Below are 21,970 nucleotides of genomic sequence, written 5' to 3'. Positions count from 1 at the left end.
GCATCCTCAGAAAGCTTGCACAAAGTTGCGAAAGTTTCAGACATTGCCAACAACAAGCGTACTTACGTTATAATCCTGGACCAGTTTCTTGGTGGCAGAGTACTGGCGTGGAAAATTCCTCGCACTGATGTTTGTGCGTGTGTGCACATGACCCAAGAGCCCGGCAAAACGGCGGAATAAACTTAATTTGCTCAAGCGAGACGGTGTCCCTTGTTCGTCTTTGCCAGTCAAGGAGTTGATGATTTCTGGAGTGTCCTTACCTATGCAATTAGAATTTGATGACCACACTGACCATTTGCACAATACCTCATGATCATGATACCTATGTTTCAATGCACTTCATAATTAAAAGCCTGCAACAATTGATTTTTACAGATACACTCTAAATAAAGTAATAAATTATTATCATGAAATGTTAATAAACATAAAAAGGAATAAATTTTTATACAGAGTAATATACATATATAAAATTAAAAAGTAACCTGGAGTGGAGTGGCTAGATAAAGGATATTTTAGCAGAGATTTACAGAAACAACAATGGATTTGAAGATGGTCAAATGAAACAGAATGTTAAGTAGACAGTAGACAAGCCAATTAGTTGGTAGACATAGGTGGTAAACATATGGCAAGTAGGTTACTGTTATATCACATGGTCGTAGATTGAATGTGACTATTGACTTATGTGCTGTTGCAATATTGCATTAACTTCTTTTAATGGTTACTGCAAAGAAGTGTCCATGTTTTATGATGTAGGCCATGGTGGTTGATGTTTATTTTCCTCCACTACTTATACATATGCAGATATTTTTTTTCAAGTTTAAAATGTCACAAATATTGTGTGTTTCGAATTTTCGGCATGATTATTTACGCTACTGTTTTGTGAGACAGTAGTGAAATAATTTTGAATACTTTTTGTATATTTAAAACAGAAGAGTATTGTTTATTTTTATTTTAATTTTTGATTATGTGGTTCCATTAAAACATCTAAACTGGGTATTTATTTATACAGTAGAACATCATTTTTCCTGGGGATTAATGCATTACTTTCCCGCTTTATGTAAAAGCATTTCCCACAATTTAAGTTGCAACAGAGCTGTATTTACCAGCAAAAATCAGAAAATAGTTTAGACAGAAGTATAGTAGTTGAAAGTATATACACATTATGAAATTTGTATATTATACGTTATTGCATGTGGTCACGGCAGTTTCATTTTTCATTTTAAAAACCTTCATTTTTGTGTGCCATGTGCATGGTAAACCATATGGCCGTGAACTGAAACTTAGGCGACTTGAGAACAAAAATTATATTAAAACCAAGATGGCGTTTTTCAATTTTAGCTCTCTCCCCTCTAAACTTAATGTATCATGCTTGATAATTGTAAATGCAGTTGTTACACTGCCCGCAGAATAATTTGATGCTTCGGTGACGTCACGAACGTTCAGAAAGCTTGTAGGGGGGAAAGGGAGCAAGCTGGCGTAGTATACACAAACCAAAAACATTGAGTCTATATTATAGATTAATAAAATCACTTAAAAAAAACTGAGAAATTCCAAGTTCTTCGATTGAAAAAAAAAAAATAAGTAGTGTACACAACCAAAAAACATTAACTTATAGTCTATTATTGATTAATAATAATAAAGTCACCAATTTACTCGCTCTCCTCAAGAATTCCAATTTCTTCCATTTCATCTTCGGTAGAGTTCAAATCTTCACTGCTACTGTCTACACCGCCAAGTGTAATAATTATTTTGTCAATTTCAATGTCAAAACGAACATCCCGGCTGTAATACTCCTGCTCTAATTTTTCAACATGATTACAAAATGGAACCCAATCTTCTTTTCCCATGCTCTCAAATTGTTCTTCGCAAAGTCTTTTCATGTCATCTATTTTGAAGGACACATTTTTTGATGCAACAATACCCTTAACTTTACCCTATATACCTTCAATGGCCTTCAAGTTGGGATGGTAGGGTGGAAGTCGGAGCGGTGTATGACCGAAACTTTCAAGAATCTGGTCGACGGAATACACTATGTGCTGTGGCTTAATCATCTTAATAAGTTCGTACAATGTTGGCTTCAGCATGTCTTCAGTAAATGAAATTTTGTTTTATCGCAGCCATTTTTTCATATCATCTTTTGTTGAAGATGTTGGCGGTTTGTTTACGCGGACATTGTGATAGGGTGCATTATCCAATACCACGACACTGTTTGCTGGCATGTTTGGTAAGAGTTTTTCCCTAATCCACTTCTAATAATTGGTCTGGTTCATTTGGTGGTGGTAGTCACCAGTAGTTTGATGTGATTTTCACATAACGAGGGCATTTGGCACGAACCCATCTTTACCGCCAGCATGTATCATAATAAGGCGTTGCCCTTTCGCTACTGGCCGAAGGACACCGTTTAATGTTTCATCTGCCCAGCTTTTTTGTTGCACATGCGAGGATAACACATACGATTCATCTACATAGATTATATTCCTGTTTTCATTTCTGAAACACATAATGCTCTGTATATAGTTAATTATTTTCTGCCTGATATCATGCTTTTCGATAAGAACGAGGCGGTGAGATTTCGTTTTACGCCACTGAAAGCCTAACTTTTTCAGAATTTTACGAAGGGTGCTTTCGCAACCGTGAAACCCTATCTCCATCTTCAACTTCTCCCTAAGCTTTGGCACTGTTGACGCACATTTTTTTGTGACATAAAAGTTATAAATTATCCTACGAACTACTCCTTCGTCAAACCCATCCAGTTCATATTTAGAAGACTTTTTTCTTTTCTTGTTAGGCATCTCGAACAATCCTTCACCATCTTCGTTAATGTGTTAACCTTCTTTCTTTATATGTTGTACAGTAGCACGAGAAACTCCTGTTGCTTGCGCCGTGCGCAGTTACACACGTTCAAGAGGAATAGATAACGACATCAAACCATTCCAAGCTTCATTTTCCATAAAATTTAACACATTAAACACTACCTCTCGCGCCTGCGAATGAAGTTTTTTCTGTTTAATTTTAGAAAACGTAGGCGGCATTTTAATATTCAGCACGTGGGGTAAAATACTTCGCGAGAGAACACTTTACATAAAATAACTAGTATTTTATACATTACAACAAAGAACCACTACTGCGAACTTGTTGATAGCTTACGTTTAATACGTATTCAGTTTACTATTCTGTGCTTACCTATAAACATGAAACACGTCACGATATCACGTAGCGGACTGGTCAATATTTTCATTCAGGGTGGCATGCGAAGTGAAAGTCTCGGAATACGTTCTTTGCGCATGCGCGCTGGGCCTCCCTCCCCTATACTATACTCCCCTACCCGGCCCTCCCAGGCAAGGCTACCGTAACGGTCACTCAGGCATCATCTTATTCTGCGGGCGGTGTACATAAATAAACAGTGGATTACTGGGCATTTATTGTAAAGAACCACAAGATTGGATGGATTTATTATTTTCACTGAGTAAGATGATAAAGTTCTAGTTACTGTATAAAAACCTAAGCATTTCTGATATTTTATTTAATATGGTGTATATATTCTTTTCATTGTTTCCAATAAAATGAGATAATATATATATTATGTAACTTTAACCCCCCCCCCTTTTTTTTTTTTTTGCATTTCCCTACTTTTTACATATTTTTCTTTTGGTCACTTGAAATATTTAAAAATGAGGTTCTACTGAATTGCACAAATGAACTAACCTTAACAGTGAACTTTGGTATAGGTACGACAAACTAACAAGGTATGCTATGTCGAATATTCATAACCAATTAAATTTGTTATTTTGAAATGTTATTCAAAAAATAATCAAATTGAAATATGAATAAAATATTTGTTTTGGTAAATTTGAATATTTGAACACACCTAGTGATAACACAAATTTTTATGCATATTTCATATTTCCCATCAAAAATACCAGTATTTCAGTTTTTAAAAATACTGAGAACTCTTTCAATAAATATTTAAAAAAAAAAAAATTAATAAAAGAAAAAAAGAAAGAAGTACTCACATTGATTTATATTAAAATTTGAATCCAAAAACTGCAAGTCAACAATAAATTTTCACATAGTACATGGTTTTCTAACTACTGTATCTGTATGTTTTTTATCTGGGCATATCATTTGTAGTTTAAAAACACAAAAACGTAGTTAAAGACAAAATGGTGTACCTAATACTAAAAATCATGAATGCAAACAAGCAGACATAAAAAATTACACAGTCAACAGTTCATAAAATATTTTGAGTTCTGTACGCGAAGATTTGTTTATGACCAGCAACCGTTGGGTAAGAAGCATAACAATTTAATTATTGTTTCTGAGCTGCTGGAACTTGAAAAAAAATTATACTTAAATAGAATAGTTCCCAAACTATGTACCCCATCTAAAATGATTAATATACATAGTCATGTGGCAAGTTAAATTTCTTACGTGCTTTTATTGGCTTATTAATGAAACATAAGCAACGTATTAAAATATCAGAAAATATTTAAATGGTAATCATGGGCACTTTTATGTTTTAAGATTAATATTTTATTTTGAAATTATTAAGCTACTATATCTTACATTTCATTGCTCACCATAACACTATTAATTGCTGAGAATAAAGATAATAATGGTAGGCTAGAACCACTCAAGTAAACTACGCAAATTTGTTACGCTCCAGCTCTAGTAAATACAGATTTTGAGTTTGCAAATAAAGTAAACATTGGCCATGTACGTTGTAATGAGCTCATCGAAATTCTTGTATATTTTTATTTGTGAATAGAAGATTTCATAAAATTGCCATTTTGTTAACTAATTGTGGCATATTTTATAAACAAAAGTTTTTAATAGGTAAATTTATTTATTCTCACAATATTAAATACAACATAATGTGCCGTTTATTGGTGTGTTTGGCACAGATTTTAAATTTTAAGTTTAAGGTTACATTTTTGAAATTTTTGCATTTTTATTATTATTTAATTTTTGTCAGACTTCTGTACACTCTTATCAAACCTTTTTCATCCTAGTTCTCTTTCCCTTGTTTTCGGCGCACTCTAGTGGCCGTGTTCTTAAGTCTCTTCCTCTCTTCTTTGGCCGCCAGAGAGCACACTTGTCCTCCCCCCCACCCCCCTGCTATTAGCCCCATGCTGGTTGCAAGTCACCTAGCGCGAGATTTGCGAGTCGAAGTTAAACTTAGTTCGACTGGGCCTCCATAGAGCGCGCGGCTATAGAGGTTTTTACCAAGCAACAGACCTTTGTTTTACCTTGCCTCGGACTTCCGGGTCCCAGCATCCTTATTTTTAGACGATCTAGCCGCCATGATGGAATTAATTCGCGAGCTGTTGGGCTGACTACATCGGCGTCTCTGTCGAGTTGCTCCTTGACTAATAAATCGCGTGTAGATCTGCCTTCTACTGCGCTATCTATAGGATGTAATCGTCTCGGTCGAGGGAATTTTTCCCTAAACTTTTCTTTATCTTCTGTTAGTCAGCCAACCTGAATAGCTACGTTTTAGTATTTGTTTTTTAAATTCTTTTCTTTGGGCTTCCACGACATCTCCGCGTTGCGCGTCCTAACTGGCGATCGCGCAACATGAGTGGAATCAGCTGTCATCACCCTGCTTCGGTGAGCCTTTTGCTTTCAATAGTTCCCCCAATTCGCTCCTTTTTAGCGGGCGTTTGCCCTATTGATGGTCTGTCTGCGACCTGGTCTAATCTCTGTCGATATTGGACCTTGTTGCAGGCAGGGTGCAAGAGATACCCACCGATTGAAGAAACACCCGTCATCCCAGAGTCACTCCTGCACAAATGGTCGGGATTGAAAGTCAATTGAGTGTACCCCAACAAAATTTATTCTGTTCTTCCTGCCACATTTTACCTGGTCGTGAGTTCTGAAACGACAAAATTTCACATATCTTGGTGTGCCAGTGAACAGGGGAGAAGTTTTTGTTAACGATGTAAAGTTATATCTTCAGTAATTATGACTCAAGAAGAATCAACCCTTATCGGACATGGTGATATTGTAATTTTTTGCATAAGATTTAAAACCAAGGCAATATATTCTAACTAGGCTTCTGCGAGCAGAAGATTTTCACTTCGAGTCGAGCTCGAGCGAGTTTGCTAAAATACTCGCGAGTATCGAGTCGAGTTCGAGTTTTTTTTTTTCAGTTTATTGCACATAAATTTACTGTGATGGAGTAATAAAATGTGAGAACTTTTGAGAAAAATATGGAAATAAAAAAAGAAACCATTATCATTGTTAGCCTACTAAATAGATAGACCTACATTAGAGGTCTGCGAGCCTAAGAATTTTACTTTGAGCCAAGCTCGAGCGAGCCTACTTGAAAGTTCTCGAAGCTTGAGCTTTTGTGATACAGTTACACTTTTGGGAAATTATTTTTACCTTAAACTTAGTAGGTATAATGTTTGAATAAAGTATTAAAATGAAGTGGGCTTATTAATTTTGGGTAACTATTTACAGAGTGCTTTTATAATTTGCACTGCTAGGAAAAAAAACATGTTTTCCATTGAATCTAACCTGTTTCCATTGGTTCATTAGTAACTGATATCATCCAACTAACATAACCACAGTTTACAAGTACGTATATGTTTGTGTAAATGTAACATAACTTTGGAATAATTTCATCCTTGTCAATTTTTCTGGAGTCCTTACTGAGCTTCAACTAACTGAGCACCAAAAATCATGTTGTTTGAAAAGTACATTCACATTGTTTCAACATTTCCACTTTTCGGCACAAAAATTCTGAGAGAGATTGTCATAGAGTATTAAATTCTGTTCTTCAATCTATCATGCAGAAAAATAATTTGTTCTGCACGTTCAGGAGTTAAATTAGCTCTACGATTGGAGATGGTGTTTACAGCAGATGAGAAGCATCTCTCGCTGGCAACCTGTGTGGCTGGAATGCTTTAGTAAAATTGTTGGTAAATATGTAGAGTCGCAGTATATGCGGAAAAAAAATGCTAAAATTCCGAAAATACTTTTATTCTATGCTCTTTCACTTCCTCTTTTCAAATCAACCGGCGGAGATAAGAAATTCCAAATACTTTAGGAATATCGAATTTTTTAATTTTCATCACAATACCTGGGTATTCATGCGGCGATCACCATTGTTTCTGGTTTACGAGTATCTATTATGTTTCTTATTGGACAATTTTGTCACGTGACAGTTCCGTGATTGGCCAGTATTCAAATGAACCAATACGTGATTATTTATTTATTTATTAATCCGTCGGAGGTATCGCGACGTAGGTGAACGACTACATCATTTCCTTCTAATGGCAAAGGAAATGTACCCGCCTCCAACTTAGGTGGGTTTTTAACGTTTCTAATTTTAAAGTCTTATTTTTTATTTTGATATTGTCCGGGTTTGTTAGGTCAGGTCAGTTACATTATAAATACAGTGAAACCTCGTTAATATTATCCCGCTTATTACGAATGACTCGTTAATATTACCTATTACTATTTCCCCGTGAAATATGCCCATTAAACACAATGAAGATTTGTTTGGTTAATACGAAATTCTCGTTATTATGTATAGCGAACAATAACAATTCCCGTCCGTATAAACAAACAGTCATGTTTACCGTTTAATACGAACCAAAGATTACCACAAAGATACGGCCCCGCCTGAGTGTCCGAAGTGTGTTTTTAACTCTATGTTTTCAAAATCACTCGTTCGTGTGTTCGATATGTTCAGAAATCACTCGCGTTTGTACAATATTCGATATATCGAACTTCACGTGGGATGGTATTTACGTTCGATTTTGTACTTCCTTTGTATACATGAATCTGTGCCGGACCAATAAAAACAAAATATATGTTACGCCTAACGTGTTTAATATTTGTGTACGTTGTAATGAAAGTTTAAGTGAATTATCTCGTGAGAATTTTATTAAACTGTAGAATTTGTACGTACACACATAAAAATGGAGGCAAAACGTAAACGCAAGGAAATTGCATTGAAGACGAAAATTAAGATAATAAATTCAGTTCGTCAGGGTGAAAAAACGAAAACAGAACTTTCTGAAGAGTTTGGTATATCAAAATCAACCTTAAGTACAATTCTAAAGCAAGCAGATAAAATAGAAGAAGCGGTCAGGAAAGGTAGTAATCAAACTAAGAAAAGGATGCGCGTCGGTAAACATTCCGAATTAGAGGCCAAACTGCTGGAGTGGTTTCATCAAATGCGCGCCGCCAGAGTTCCAATTTCCGGGCCTATTATCCAAGAAAAGGCTGATCAGCTGGCACTGCAACTCAGAATTGACGATTTCCATTGCAGCAACGGATGGCTTCAACGCTTCAAAGATAGGCATAATTTGGCCACAAAATCCATTTGTGGCGAATCTGCAGCTGTCGACCAAACAGCAACGAGTGACTGGCTTCAGTCAGTACAGTCCATCGTAAGTAAATTTGCACCACAAGATGTGTTTAATATGGATGAAACAGGGCTTTTTTACAATCTGTTGCCCAATAAAACTCTAACCGTAAAAGGTGAAAACTGCCATGGCGGTAAACACAGTAAAGTTCGTCTTACAGTTTTACTATGTTGTAATCAAGATGGCAGTACTAAACTTCGACCCTTGGTTATTGGCAAGTCTGCCAAGCCAAGATGTTTCAAAGATGTTGCAGCAAAAAACCTGCCAGTAGATTACGAGGCAAACAGTAAGGCTTGGGTCACCACAAAAATTTTCCAGTTGTGGTTGTTAAAATTGGACAGGAAAATGGCGACTCTAAATCGCAAAATTTTGTTATTGTTGGACAACTGTGCTGCACATACTGCTCATGGTATGAAGTTGGAAAACATTACCTTACTCTTCTTGCTACCAAATACAACAAGTGTGACACAACCACTCGACCAAGGTATAATACAGTGCTTGAAAAGAAACTACAGACAGCGCTTGGTGAAATACCTTATCAGGCAGTGTGAAAAAGGAAAGACTGAGCTTCCTAGATGGTCAGTTTTGGATGCTATCCGCAGTATAGCCATGTCGTGGGACAGCATCAGCCAAAAGACAATTGTGCATTGCTTTGCAAAAAGTGGTTTTGGCCAGCAAACTGTTGAAGAACCTGACTGTGATCAACCTTTAGAGGATTGGCAAGAGTTAAAAGAACATGTGCAAGTTGATAATGACTTCAATGAGTTTGTTCATATTGATGACAGTGTGTACACCAGTGCAAGATTAACTGCAGAAGATCTTGTTGGTTCACGAGGATTACAGGAAACACCAACGGCTGACGCTGTACAGTCACTTTGTGAGGGTGGTACAAGTCAGGATAATGATGGTGATGACGACAATGGTGAGGTAGTGCATAAACTTCCAAGCAAAAGTGATACAATCAGTGCTTTGCGTACACTGGAAAATGTACTTGCTGCAAGTGATGTGCCAATTGACTTGATTGCAGGATTTGAGAAGATATGTTATGCTGTAAATGATATTTACAGAGATAAGTGTGTCCAGAAAAAAATTAATGATTTTTTTAAACCTATGTAAATATATCTTGCATACTTTGCATAAGAATTGCTATACACTCAACAGCAATTAACTTTACGGTAAATGTTAATCATTTTTGTCAAAACTTTGGAAGCAAATTAAATAAGAATACATACATACGTATATGTATACTAATTATCAGTCTGTTATAGTATATTTTATTAAAACTATTAAAATTGCTTCTAAGTGTATTTTGTTAGTGTGCATGTCAATATCTGGCTTCTATTACAATAATAATATTCCACATTTTTAGTGCTCTGACATGTAGGAATTCAATATTTCTTATCGAGTTCTTATTCTACCTATTGGCTCAAGAACCTCATTAATATGAACCTCGTTATTACAAACTGAAATATTTTACTCCCCTTCAGGTTTGTATTAATGAGGTTTCACTGTACTTTAAAACTAAAGAACCATTGAAATTAATTCACATTATTTTTTATGTCCGCTTAGTTTGAAAGTATTAATAATGTAACTGACCTGACCTAATCGACCATTTTATTTATTACGCATTCACGAACACACGGCAAAATAACAAAAATGGCGTCGGTCTAATGGTTGTACAGGTGTTGTATTGCAAAATTAAAAAATTCTATATCTCCTAAAGTATTTGGAATTTCTTATCTCCGCCGGTTGATTTGAAAAGAGGAAGTGAAAGAGCATAGAATAAAAGTATTTTCGGATTTTTAGCATTTTTTTTCGCATATACCGTTACTCTACATATTTACCAAATTGTTTAACCTCGAAATTAGTGTCAAATATCTGTAACTTGTCATTAAGTTTAATCAATTTAAAGTAATAAAAATAGAAGCATTTTACTTAATTCAATTTACACTTGCAAAAAAAACTTACGCACAATAAACCTACATGGAAATTAAAGTCTTTTTCAATGTCCTGTAGTCTGAAATATGTTTACTCATGTCATCAAATGTAGAGCTGTACTGAAGAAGCCGATTTTGCCAATATTTAGTTGAATCGGCATTTCTGCCAACTTCCAATACTCTTGTTAATTTTCGGCCGATATTACTGAAAAACGAAAGAGACTGCCATAACCTAAAAATCCACTAGTACCCTTTTCACTTTTCGTAGTAGTACTGCATTCTTTCAGATCGCATTATTTCTTAGCAACATGTGCCAACCGTACATATCAAGATTTAACATCCTTTTTTTTTTAATATGTCCTAAATAAATACATTACCATCACGGTAAATACACATCTCGGTTATTACGGCAACTATAGTGCAAATGTGGTAACTATCATGCTTCTGCAGTAGTTATGGTATCCACAAAGAATCGTTAGTTCTTTTTATGGTAATTATCTTAAGATAACTATTGGAATTGTACTGTAGTTATGGTACATCATCCATATTTCTTCGTAAGTTGTTGTTCATTTGTCTTTTCTTCATATTTATATTTACGTGCGCCATTACTGGCAGGAACTTTCATAAAAATTTTAAACGGGACTTTATATCACACATTTTATGGCGTAAATGATGAGACCCCGGACAATTTAAACGCTTTTTACAGTAAAATGCGGGAAATGTTTCCGCATAAAGCGGGAAATACTTCCGCATAAAGCAGGAAAGTGATACATTAAAACTATGCGGAAAATTATAGAAGTAAAAAAAATTCATCACGGAAATTCGTAAATCCCGGGTACGTAAAAATGATGTGTTCATGTATACGGTCGATCATGTTACATTATAAAGTAAAGGATAATAGTGTTGTAAGACTTTTATTCCCTTATAATGAGAGTCTTTTTTTTTCTATAGGTAGAGTGCAAGAAAAGCTCGCTCGAATTTCGAGTTGTTGAAAAGCCACGAGCTCGAGTTCGAGTATTACTAAAAAACTCGACTCGAAACTCGAATTTCGAGTACTCGCAGGTGTCTAATTCTAACTATTTTTGTAAACATTTCAATGGCTAGAATCTTGTTGAATTTTCGCTAGATTCGCGGTCCGGACTCGCTAGCACTATAAGTTAGTTGTGTTCATGTTTTCTTCATTAATGATTGCTAAGATGTTAAAATGTTAATTTGTTGATCGATGGTTAATCTGCCTAGATCTTTTCTGGTAAAATCTATTAAAAGAAAGGTTATGCACAACATAAAAAAATATTAATATAAATTAACCAGGAAGCCTACAGATCACATGACTTATTTTGTTGTTTTTATTTAATTGAGTACCTATATACATCTACCGATCAACTAACTTCCAAATGGATTGTGTGTGTGTAGGGAGTTTCTAAATTGTTTTGTTCCCCGCCTCGTGCCACCTCTGGTGATGTTCGAATTTTATGTCAATGTTGTAGCTTGTTGCTCAGCTGTTTCCTAGGACTTTTAAGAGATGTTATAACACTAAAAATCAAGGGCACGAGGGGCGTTACAATAATTAAAGAATAAAAAAGTGAAAAATGTGTGAATAAAACCCTCTTGTTTATACTCTCAAAAACATTTTCAGCGAGTCAAAGTTTGTAAGTGTTTTAACAACATACTTTGCTTGTTAATATGTTTTATTTCATGTAATATATATTTTCAATGAAAAAAATAGTGTTTACTGCATCTTTGTACATTGACTAAACCTTTGATTTGGCGTATGTCATTCAAGACATCACAAAACAATGGCGAATTGAATCCACACACCCTGACCGCCTGCTGATGACCCCAAATGTTAAAGTTTACTATCTTGACACGTACAGAGTGATGTCACATACATAAAATTTCAGAATTAGGTAGGGTCACATCTGAGGACCACCTAATTGTACCAGGGCTTTAATTAGTTTTACACAGACAAAAAACCAAGCTTGAACTCTTACATGCAAATGGTAAGAAAATATCAGTATTGATAGAGCCAATTAAGTAAGCAATTAATGATAGGAAATAAATTTACTTACATTTTCCCCATGCAAAACACCTTAACATAACACTACTGACACATGAGAGAAGATCAACGTTTCAACTTGATCGCACTCAGAAATAAGAATAACTCTTCTGAACAGCATTTTGCGAAATTACATTTTTCACAAATTACAACTATTTTCCAGTGTAGGAGCTCGTCTGTACAACTACAAACTAAAACAGGAAAAACGATTCTGGGCATTTATGAGATCATTTATAACATAAAATTGGTCGGAAGCTGTATACGAAATTCAATCAATAGAAAAAAAATTATTAAGTAGAATTAACGTCTCGTAAACAAAGTCTCAAAAAGTTGGATGCACTTTGTATGTATTTAAAATCATATTCACACTACGTCTACACCTAAAACCTTCTATAAAATAACACCACCGCCATATTAATGATGCAAATGCCCAAGGACGATGAAGGTATTCAATTGTTTGGCGATCCACTGCCAATTTTCAATATGGCAGTGGTCGTTAAAATTAATCAAAGTTGACAAAACCACTTTAAAGCAGAACTGCCACAATTAGCAAACAGTAACAACTATTACTGGTCTTTTATTAATTTGAAATAAAATTATATCATCAAAAGTCTGGGTTTGACATAACCTGTAAAACGAGCATACGTATTATCTGCCAGAGTGATGATGAAATTCTTGGCGATAACAAGTAATTCAAGCATAATTCCAGGTTTTTTCTCCCGACTATGAAAATTCATGCATACCAGTATTTCCTTCTTTCCCCAAAATTCAAGACTGGTGGTCACCCTGGATGATTATAATTTCAGACTAAGGTACCTATTGCAATTGGTGTGCGTGCTAGTGTGTGTGTGTATATCTACATATACATACACAAACATGCATACATAGTATTAGTACACACACACACACATATATAAATGGGTGCATTAGCATGTTTATGATCCTGCCAACTTTAGAGATTACCTAGACATTTTTATTTCTGAACCCCCAACTTTAGGGGATAATCTGACTGTAGACCAAAGACAGTACATGTTTACACGCACAGACATTAATTGTGTGCTGGTTCCCTGAAAAAAAAACTGTGGATAGAGGTTGCATTTGTAAACTCAGTCACCAGTACCAAGATAAATAGTTTTTAACTGAGCAACACTTAACTATCTTTAAAATTAACTTGAATATTGGGTTTCTTCTCACACAGATACATACCCCTTCTTCCAAATAAAATAACCAATAAAAGATCCACACTGTGCATTCTTTAGCATAATGTATATAGCGTATTTAATCACAGAAAAGTCATCCCTATAATTTTGGGCATACGAAACTAACATTTTCACTTTAAGGGCTGCCTTCAAATAAGGATCACACCATATATTTGTCTTCAGTAGAGTTCCCTTCCATCTACTGAATTTTATTTTTTACCCATCCCCTTGCTGCAGGGAGAGAAGCTGTTCACGAGCTTCACACTACTGCTGAGATATTTTAACTTAATATCTTTAAAAAAAAACCCTAGCCCACAATTTTCAGCTACAAATAATACACTACATGCCACAAAATAAAAACACAAATGTATTTTCCTATCTATTAGTGATGTGTTGGTTCTACTTTTTTCCCGGTTCTCAGTTCAATTCCAGTTCTTAAAAAATCAGTTCCAGTTCTCGGTTCTCAGTTTTATGTTAACCTCCACACAATTTTAATTCACACCAAAGATACAATGTGTCCTAATAAATGGGGTTTGTTTAACATGACTCATCAGCATCCCACTTAACCAAAATTAGACCACAAACAAGCCACCTAGCCACAAGTAGCACAGTTGTTCCTTGTGTCACGAGATGCAATTAAATTTAAAAAAAATTAATCCCACTTACACTCTAATTACAACAAAATATTCAGAGAAACTAACTTTAATACTTATTTTATAAATATTTAATAAAGGTGAGTAGATATTTATATCCATAAAATAATGAAAGGATCCTTTGTCTCACAAAACCAAAACCCTCAGAATAAAGGAATTATTTATTATTGTGATTTGGTCGTTTGGCTTAAAAATGAGTGGTGGGAAAAATTTGGTTGGGTGGAAGTGCTGAGGCTGGCATGACCAGATGTGTCAGAAGGGCATATGAACGAAAAAATATCCTATTGGAGAAGTGGGTGGGAGTGATGAACTACGGCCAGTCAGCGCTGGAGGAATGAGACGATGACATTAAGTACCGGTCTAACAGGTTTAATAACAATAAAACACAGTGGGTCAAGTAAAACATATAATTTTTTAAATGCTAGTTGTTTGAAATACATCACCTCTGCATCCCACTGCCACTCCAACGCTATGGTAATAATCTGTCATCCAGTACCATAATTTTGGGTATACCATACAATAATTTGTAACACTGAAGCCCATACGGCCATACAGTATACCATATTATCTGAGGAAATGTACTATATATATTGTTCAGCATACCATTGTAATCATGAGTTCGCGCATTATTATTTCATGATGAAAGAAAAAAATTAAATAACCAAAAATTAGTGGATATTCATGAATAGATACAAAAAATTCAGGATTATAAACCTTTACAAATAAGTTCACGAGTGAATCCAAAGTCAAAATACCTTTTAAATCATATTTAACTTTAATTAAAAATCATTTACTACTGTTTAATAGTGTTTGGTGATTTTTCTCAAATTCATGAGTTGCGATATTTCTGGTTCTCTAGTTAAAAATGACGTAAAGCTTCAAGTCGAAGGTAATACCTACAGTTAATTATTATTAGACAACTTTAAATCATGTACAATAGTTTATTTTCCTGATAATTTTTAAAATATGATTGAGTGTGTTATTTTCATATAGGTCTACCTTTAACTGAAATGATGCTCCCTGTCTGCTAGTGAAAAGAGGGACCTCTGCATAAAGAACTCTGTTTATGTTACAGACTTCCTGCCGGCATTATCATTCCATCTGGGCGGGCTAGGGGCGAGTGCAAGGTGGTGAAGGAAGATAAGGGGAGACTGGACTTTGTCGGTGTTGCCTGCAATTTTAAAAGATTTACCAACCATTCACTTGTAACATGGGGTTTAATGTGAAGTTAAAAAGACGTGTGCGTGTTGGTCGTCGGAGATGTACTGAAAAGTTTTACTGGTAGTCAATTGTATTTTCACTGTTATGCCTTTCGTGGTACCAGTACCGACATTATGCTTGCAGTTCTCAGAGCCGATTAATTTGCTGAGAACTGGCGGAACCAAGAACCAGAGTCAACTGATCACTACTATCAGTCAAAACACATTTTTTTGTTGAAATTAATGTAAAATTGTAACTTGGAGCACTAAATAGGTATTTAAATGCACTAGTCGCTACCTGTCGAATACTTCATTCGCTGAAACTCTGAAACATATCAAGTGATATATTTTATAACCTAAAGAAAGGGTGAATTGCGAAGGCCATTCCACATTTAACCAGTTTGCGTGCAATTTATTTCAACATTAGACTGCCTTACTCCTCTACAACTCAAATAGGAAGACATCATTTAACCTACTTTATTACAACTTAAGTATTGTTTTTTATCGCATAATCGCACCACATTTTATGCTAAAATCAAGTTTGAAAAGTACAAGGCCGACTCTTATATGAGAAAAGAATTTTTGTTGAAGTGGTTTTTCATAAAAATAAAACATGTTGCATTGAAAGAACGTTTAATTAAAAAGCAGAGTAAATAAAACAAGCCAAACAATTCCAATTAATTAGTCATGCAACAAAAAATATTCTGTTAAACTTAAAATAGAAAAACAATAAATGTGAGCCATAACTAATGAAGTGTACCCATAAATATCATCACAGCACACACTTACCACAAAAGAGTGCCGGCTATGAAATGTAGTTTACTTGCCACGAGACAGAGTGCACGTATTGCATGCAATCTGCAAACTATCGATACTGATACAAAGGCATTTAAAGGCCATAAATTACTTCTATTTTTAGGTTGAAGTTGGACACCTTAAAAATATATAGTTTAATTTTTCGTTGTTAATTACATAATTTCTACGAAGCTCTGCAATAAAGTTTGATAGGCAGGCAGCAACAATGATAATTATATTTCTTTAATTATGTACCTACGCATGTTGTGTGCCATGACATAATCTTCCTAACATGAAGCTAGTTTTGGGATAATTAAAAATCAATATTATTTGTTTGTTGTGGTAAACAACTGTTACATTAGTTTTATACGTCCACAGTTCAGGCAACGTCCCCACTGGTATTGTTTTGCATCAACAAAACCAAACATGATGATGCTAAATTGCACTGGTTACATTTTTATATGCGCTACAAACGGTGATGAAAAATTACTGGTTAAAATGTTATAAAAGTCTTTAAAAGAAAATTTTACATCGGACAACTATGTATTTCTGTTAATTAAATAAGTAAGTGATAATATCCTAATAAATAATAAATACCGGATTTCATCTTTAAAATACGTTGTTTAATTGGTTGGGGGAGGGGGGGGGGGGGGTGTGTTTGGAAAGTACTTATTATGGAGAAAATGGCAGAACCAAAATATTTGACCATATTGAACGGGTAATCGTACTGTGCGGGTACATCTTAAATGAGTTTTATTAATAGTATTGTAATTACTGCATGACAGCAACTTGAAAACCGATTTATTATCACAGTACTCTGTCCTGTGATCTTTGGCAAGGTTATGTTTACTACCTACACAAAGTGCTCGGGACCTAACAGCAGCACCACCAACATCAAGAAAATTTTATGTGAGAATTTATTTTCTCTGCACATTTTAACGCTCTAAAAAAATAGTGAGACAATTATGTGATAAAATACATTAAAAAAATTTAAATGAGCTTATGCTCATTGTACAAAACAGAAATGACGATCAGGGTAGACGAACTAAAGCCTATTATGACCTTTCTGAAGCAGTCACATAAAAATCAGCATGAATTTTAAAACTTGAAAGACTGCTCTTAAATGCTACAACTTACCCACAGTCCAGTTGACGCTGTAATTTGGTGCCTTCCCTGGCTGACGGACTTCGGGTGAAGTCACCACACTCAGTCGGGGCTTGTTTAGGTGATAAGGAGCTGGCAGAGCCTGCACCATGGTTTCTATTCGCCCACACACCGCCCTGTACCACACTACACAATTAACAACAGCTGAATGTGCTTGAAAATATCTCAAACCTAATAATCAATGTTACGAATCATTAGAACAACATACACCAATTTCAGTTTAACATGTCAGAACTTACAAACCACACTTGTGACACACACAAACAAGTGAATTACAGTGAAATTCCGTTACAACGTACTTCAGAATAACATATCTTTCAGTTCAACGTATGATTTTAAATTCCCGTTCAAAACACCAAAGTAAACAATGTAAAAATATTTCACTGTAACATTAAAAACATATCCTACCTTTCAATACAATGACCATTCTTTTCCAGTTATCAGGATTTTTTTTTTTTTACATAATTGTTACTGTGTTTGCGCAGGAGTTCTTTAATATAAATGTACATTATGATAATTTTTTATCACTTTCAAGAATTGTTAACAAGTATAAAACGTAAACAAACACTGTCTCAACGATTCATAGAATCATAGTACAGTATAACGCGCCATTCTTCCTCCATGGATCACACACTTAGTGCACAAGACGATTAAACAATCTATTGCTGTCTCACCCCTCTTCAAGACAATTGTTTTTAGCTGTGCCATATTTTGGATATTTGTAGAGCACATTTTAAAAGTTTTAATTAACGCATATATGTATATTTGTAGATACTAATGTTAAATAAAAATTATATTTTAGCTTATATATAAAATAGAAAATCCAATGATGTCAATTTATGGAGATTAAGTTTTGAATTGTTTGGTGTCACAACTTGGCCAACACGCTTTAATTGTGTTGCCATGAAGGTAGGAATGTTGCCTGGCACAGCCATGCTCGCGACGCGCGCTACTAGTGTGGTGCTATTAATATCAATGGATGCGAGGTTTGTTTACATTTGACGTGGTGCAAGGCAAAAATTATTGTTGATTGAATATTTTGATCAGGATGGATAGCCAAAAAGATAAAAAGAAATGCAAGCAGTTCACTTTGTAGGAAAATGTTGAAATTTTAAAAGAAGTTGACAAAGGCAGGAAAAATGCAGATGTGCACTGTCGTTTGGTTTGGTGCCCACTACACTGTCAACAATAATAAACGATCGCGAAGCAATTATTAAACTGTACGCACAGTCTTCTTTATCTGCTGGTCGTAAGAGACTTTACCTAGGAGATAACAAGGACCTGGAAATTGCGCTGAACAACTGGCTGAAGGATATGAGGGCACAAAATGTTCTAGTCACAGGACCCATGTTGCAGGCTAAAGCAAATATTCGCTTCCAAGCTAATGTTAAATTTAATCCCCTAGTACTTTATTTTTAAAAATTCAAAAATACTACTTTTTAAAGGTACGTAATACTAAATATATGCTGTCCCAGTTATATTGAAAATTGAGATACAAAAATGTTTCACCTCAACTTAAAATTAAGACTTTCAGAAATTTTATATCAAATTAGGTATAATTATTATGGATTGTGGATAAATGTATTCTAATTTAAGGAAACTGTAAAATTAATAAATAAATAAATATGTACTTTAATTACTGGCAGCAAAACACTAGCTAAGCTGTAAAAAAAGCCTTTATCCTGGTGATAAGCTGTGGTGTGCCCTTCCAACCCGTAAGTATGAAAGATGTAAGGTGGCCATTGGAAGAACTCTTCTAACAGGATGCATTCACTTCTTAATGCTCCTGGACAAAATAAACTAGTTAGTTGCCCTTCATCAATTCTTCTGTCGGAGATATAAAATGTAATCCAGAACTCATTCAAACAGCTCAGCTTTCTTATCCTGCCTATTTCCCAAACTAGCTTAAAACTGCCACATTGCTATCACTGTTTGTCAGTGTGAAGAACGAACCTTCCGAGGTATTCTGGAGGTTCTTTGGGTTTCCTACCCACTCCTAAATATGGTAAAATTTCACAGGGTGCACAACCACTATCATCTATAAAAGTTGTGGGCGCGAACAAGAGAGTAAAGGAAAACGTCACTTCACCGATAGAGGTGGATGGGGTGGAAGAGACTGCCCAGCACGATGCTGTCGAAGTAGATGGGATCCACGTAGTGCGACAGCAAGGAGCCCTGCAGACCCACCACGTTCCACCGCGCTATCTTGTCGGAGCAGGACATCGTCAGCAGCCTCTGGCCCTGCGTCATTGATCGCTCCCAACATGTTAGTAACTCAGCTCAGCAGTGTGCAATCACCACTTCTGCAGTCTAGAGTTTCACACATTTACACACATTATTTATTCATTAACCAAATACAGTATAACCTTGTTATAACATTCTCCAAGGGACCAACTTAAAAAAATGTTATAAGCAGGAAATCATAAAATTACATCTTCACTTTGTATAAATTACGCGTGGATTGATTAAATTAAAGAGTATACGTAAAACAACACAATCGCAACACGCGTTTTGTTGGGGTTCCTGTCCACTTGGTTAATAAACTGAATTTTTTCAGCTTCAGAATATGAATTTCGCTTATATTTATCGGCCATCATAGCCGTACAATAACCTGAATAAAATTTCAATACGGTGTATTTTAATTAAATATGACCGTGACTACAATAAGTAAGTGAAAAAAAATAATTACGGTAAAGGTTAACCACAAACAAAAGCCGTGAATATATCCATAGAACATTTAACCATTTCAAGGTGTTAAAACTTTGAAACAAAAACCAGCACCATAGAATACAGTAGCACTGTTTCCGACCATGCATCAGTGCACAAAATGTGTATCATAAGTATAACGGAACAAGTCATAGTCTAACGAGCGCGAACAGGACGCCATATTGATAGGCGATCCGGTGCAAGTTGTGGAGTGCGTGTGTACCAGATCTATGGTGAACTACACAAATGTAAACATCTAATGTTTGTATATGCGTGCTGTATTTTCTAGCTATGGTTTCGCTCTAAATTATGACTTTGAAGGAAGGGATACTGAAAATTGTGGCAGTTATCAAAGCAAATTTGAACGTTAAAGGCGGGAATGTAGAAATTTTAATATTGCTACAGGCGGGAAATTAAAACATTGTGATAAATGGAGAAATGGCGGGACCATGAAATTATGGTGTTATAGGCGGGAAAATGTTACAAACGGGAATGTTATAACGGGGTTGTACTGTACTAAATGAGGATTTTTCCACGTTTAGAGCATTATTCAAATTCATCATGCTCTAGTGTGTCTGTCACATTGAGATTCACATAGTTTTTTTTCCCTCCTGCTTGCCACTGAGCTTTATCAATTATCACAGATAATTTATTTCAGTAACATAAACAATATCTATGCTAATATTAAATGAAGTAAACTTTACATGTGTTTAACAATACTTGATTACGAAAATGGGAAAAACAAGAGTTACTTTGTTTGTAGAGTTTATGGAAATGTTTCTTTGATTTCAGAGATTGGATTAATTCGTTAGAAAACCATGCAGGATGTTTAGTTGTTTTTTTAATATAAATAGGGAAGAAGCTCTTTATATTACCAATAATACAAGTGTATAGTTGATCACAGAGTTCACTGACATCATTACACTTATAAACTTTTGACCAATCGTGGTTTTTAATCAAATTATAAAAACCTAGAAAATTGCAGTTTTTATAATTTCTTAGCACAGGTGATATGTTAATAACACAATGGAATTTTTCCACTGTTATGTTTATGGATAAAGCTGGATGATATATATCTTCTTTAATAAGTGCTTCTACAGCATCGTAAATTTCTAAATTAATTTCAAACTCATACATATAAATTCAACCAGTTAACATCAAAGAAAAATTCAACATGCAGTCCACGAAGTGATGGATTACAGCACGGCCTCAGCACAAACCTGCATGACACCATCCCAAGTCTGGATTCCTTCGCTTGATTTGACGGGAATGGTGCCCTCCCCCGACTCTATCTTGGTGCGAAGTTGGCCGCGAGCTTTCCTGTTTGGATGCTTGTCGCCCGACTCGTCCAGGGCCTCGTGTGGGGAGAAGATCCTTCCACACATAACCAGCCAGGTTAACACAGTCTCATGAACATGAAAATAATGAGGAAATATTAATAAAGAAAATAAAGAAGTACAAAAAATATTTATGCTAAGCTATCATAATTTGCTTTAAGTTAAGCTCATTTCAGTGCAGATTTCAAAATTGTGTGCACCTTGGTAGCTGAATCCCAAACTCATTTTATTTGTTATTAATAGGGCCTGGAATTTTTCGTGATCACAAAATTTGCGAAAATTTGCGCGAATTTCGCATGAAAATGCAAAAAGTAAGTACATTCGCGAAAACCACAACATGTCTATATTACACTGCGAATATATCCCCGAAAAGTACCATTATTTGCAGATCACTAATACTCACGCAAGGTTAAAGTATCCTTTAACACAAGTCTTGTGTTTCAGCATAATTACCTTATTTTTACATAAGCCGTGTTCGTGTATGGTTTTGATGCTCAAAATTGATCTCGGGTATAGTTTGCACTAAGTTTCTTCTCATTTGTG

At 35.2% G+C, this 21,970-nt stretch overlaps 1 protein-coding gene across 2 annotated transcripts in view; it reads right to left on the bottom strand.

Annotated features, from left to right (window-relative positions):
* The window catches only part of LOC134530764 (double-stranded RNA-specific editase Adar), a 99,053-nt gene that overhangs the window by 8,719 nt on the left and 68,364 nt on the right, over positions 1-21,970 (bottom strand). For both annotated transcript variants that reach the window (XM_063365925.1, XM_063365926.1), the window contains exons 10-13: positions 21,311-21,464; positions 19,474-19,625; positions 17,358-17,500; positions 67-260 (exon numbers count right to left, since the gene is read on the bottom strand). In XM_063365925.1, the coding sequence (XP_063221995.1) occupies positions 67-260; positions 17,358-17,500; positions 19,474-19,625; positions 21,311-21,464 (643 nt within the window). The remainder of the gene's footprint in view (positions 1-66; positions 261-17,357; positions 17,501-19,473; positions 19,626-21,310; positions 21,465-21,970) is intronic.

This window comes from Bacillus rossius, chromosome 3, assembly GCF_032445375.1.
Source record: "Bacillus rossius redtenbacheri isolate Brsri chromosome 3, Brsri_v3, whole genome shotgun sequence".
Lineage (NCBI taxonomy): Eukaryota > Metazoa > Arthropoda > Insecta > Phasmatodea > Bacillidae > Bacillus > Bacillus rossius.
Note: the sequence above shows the minus strand (reverse complement) of the source record. Positions and strands in the feature narration are given on the sequence as shown.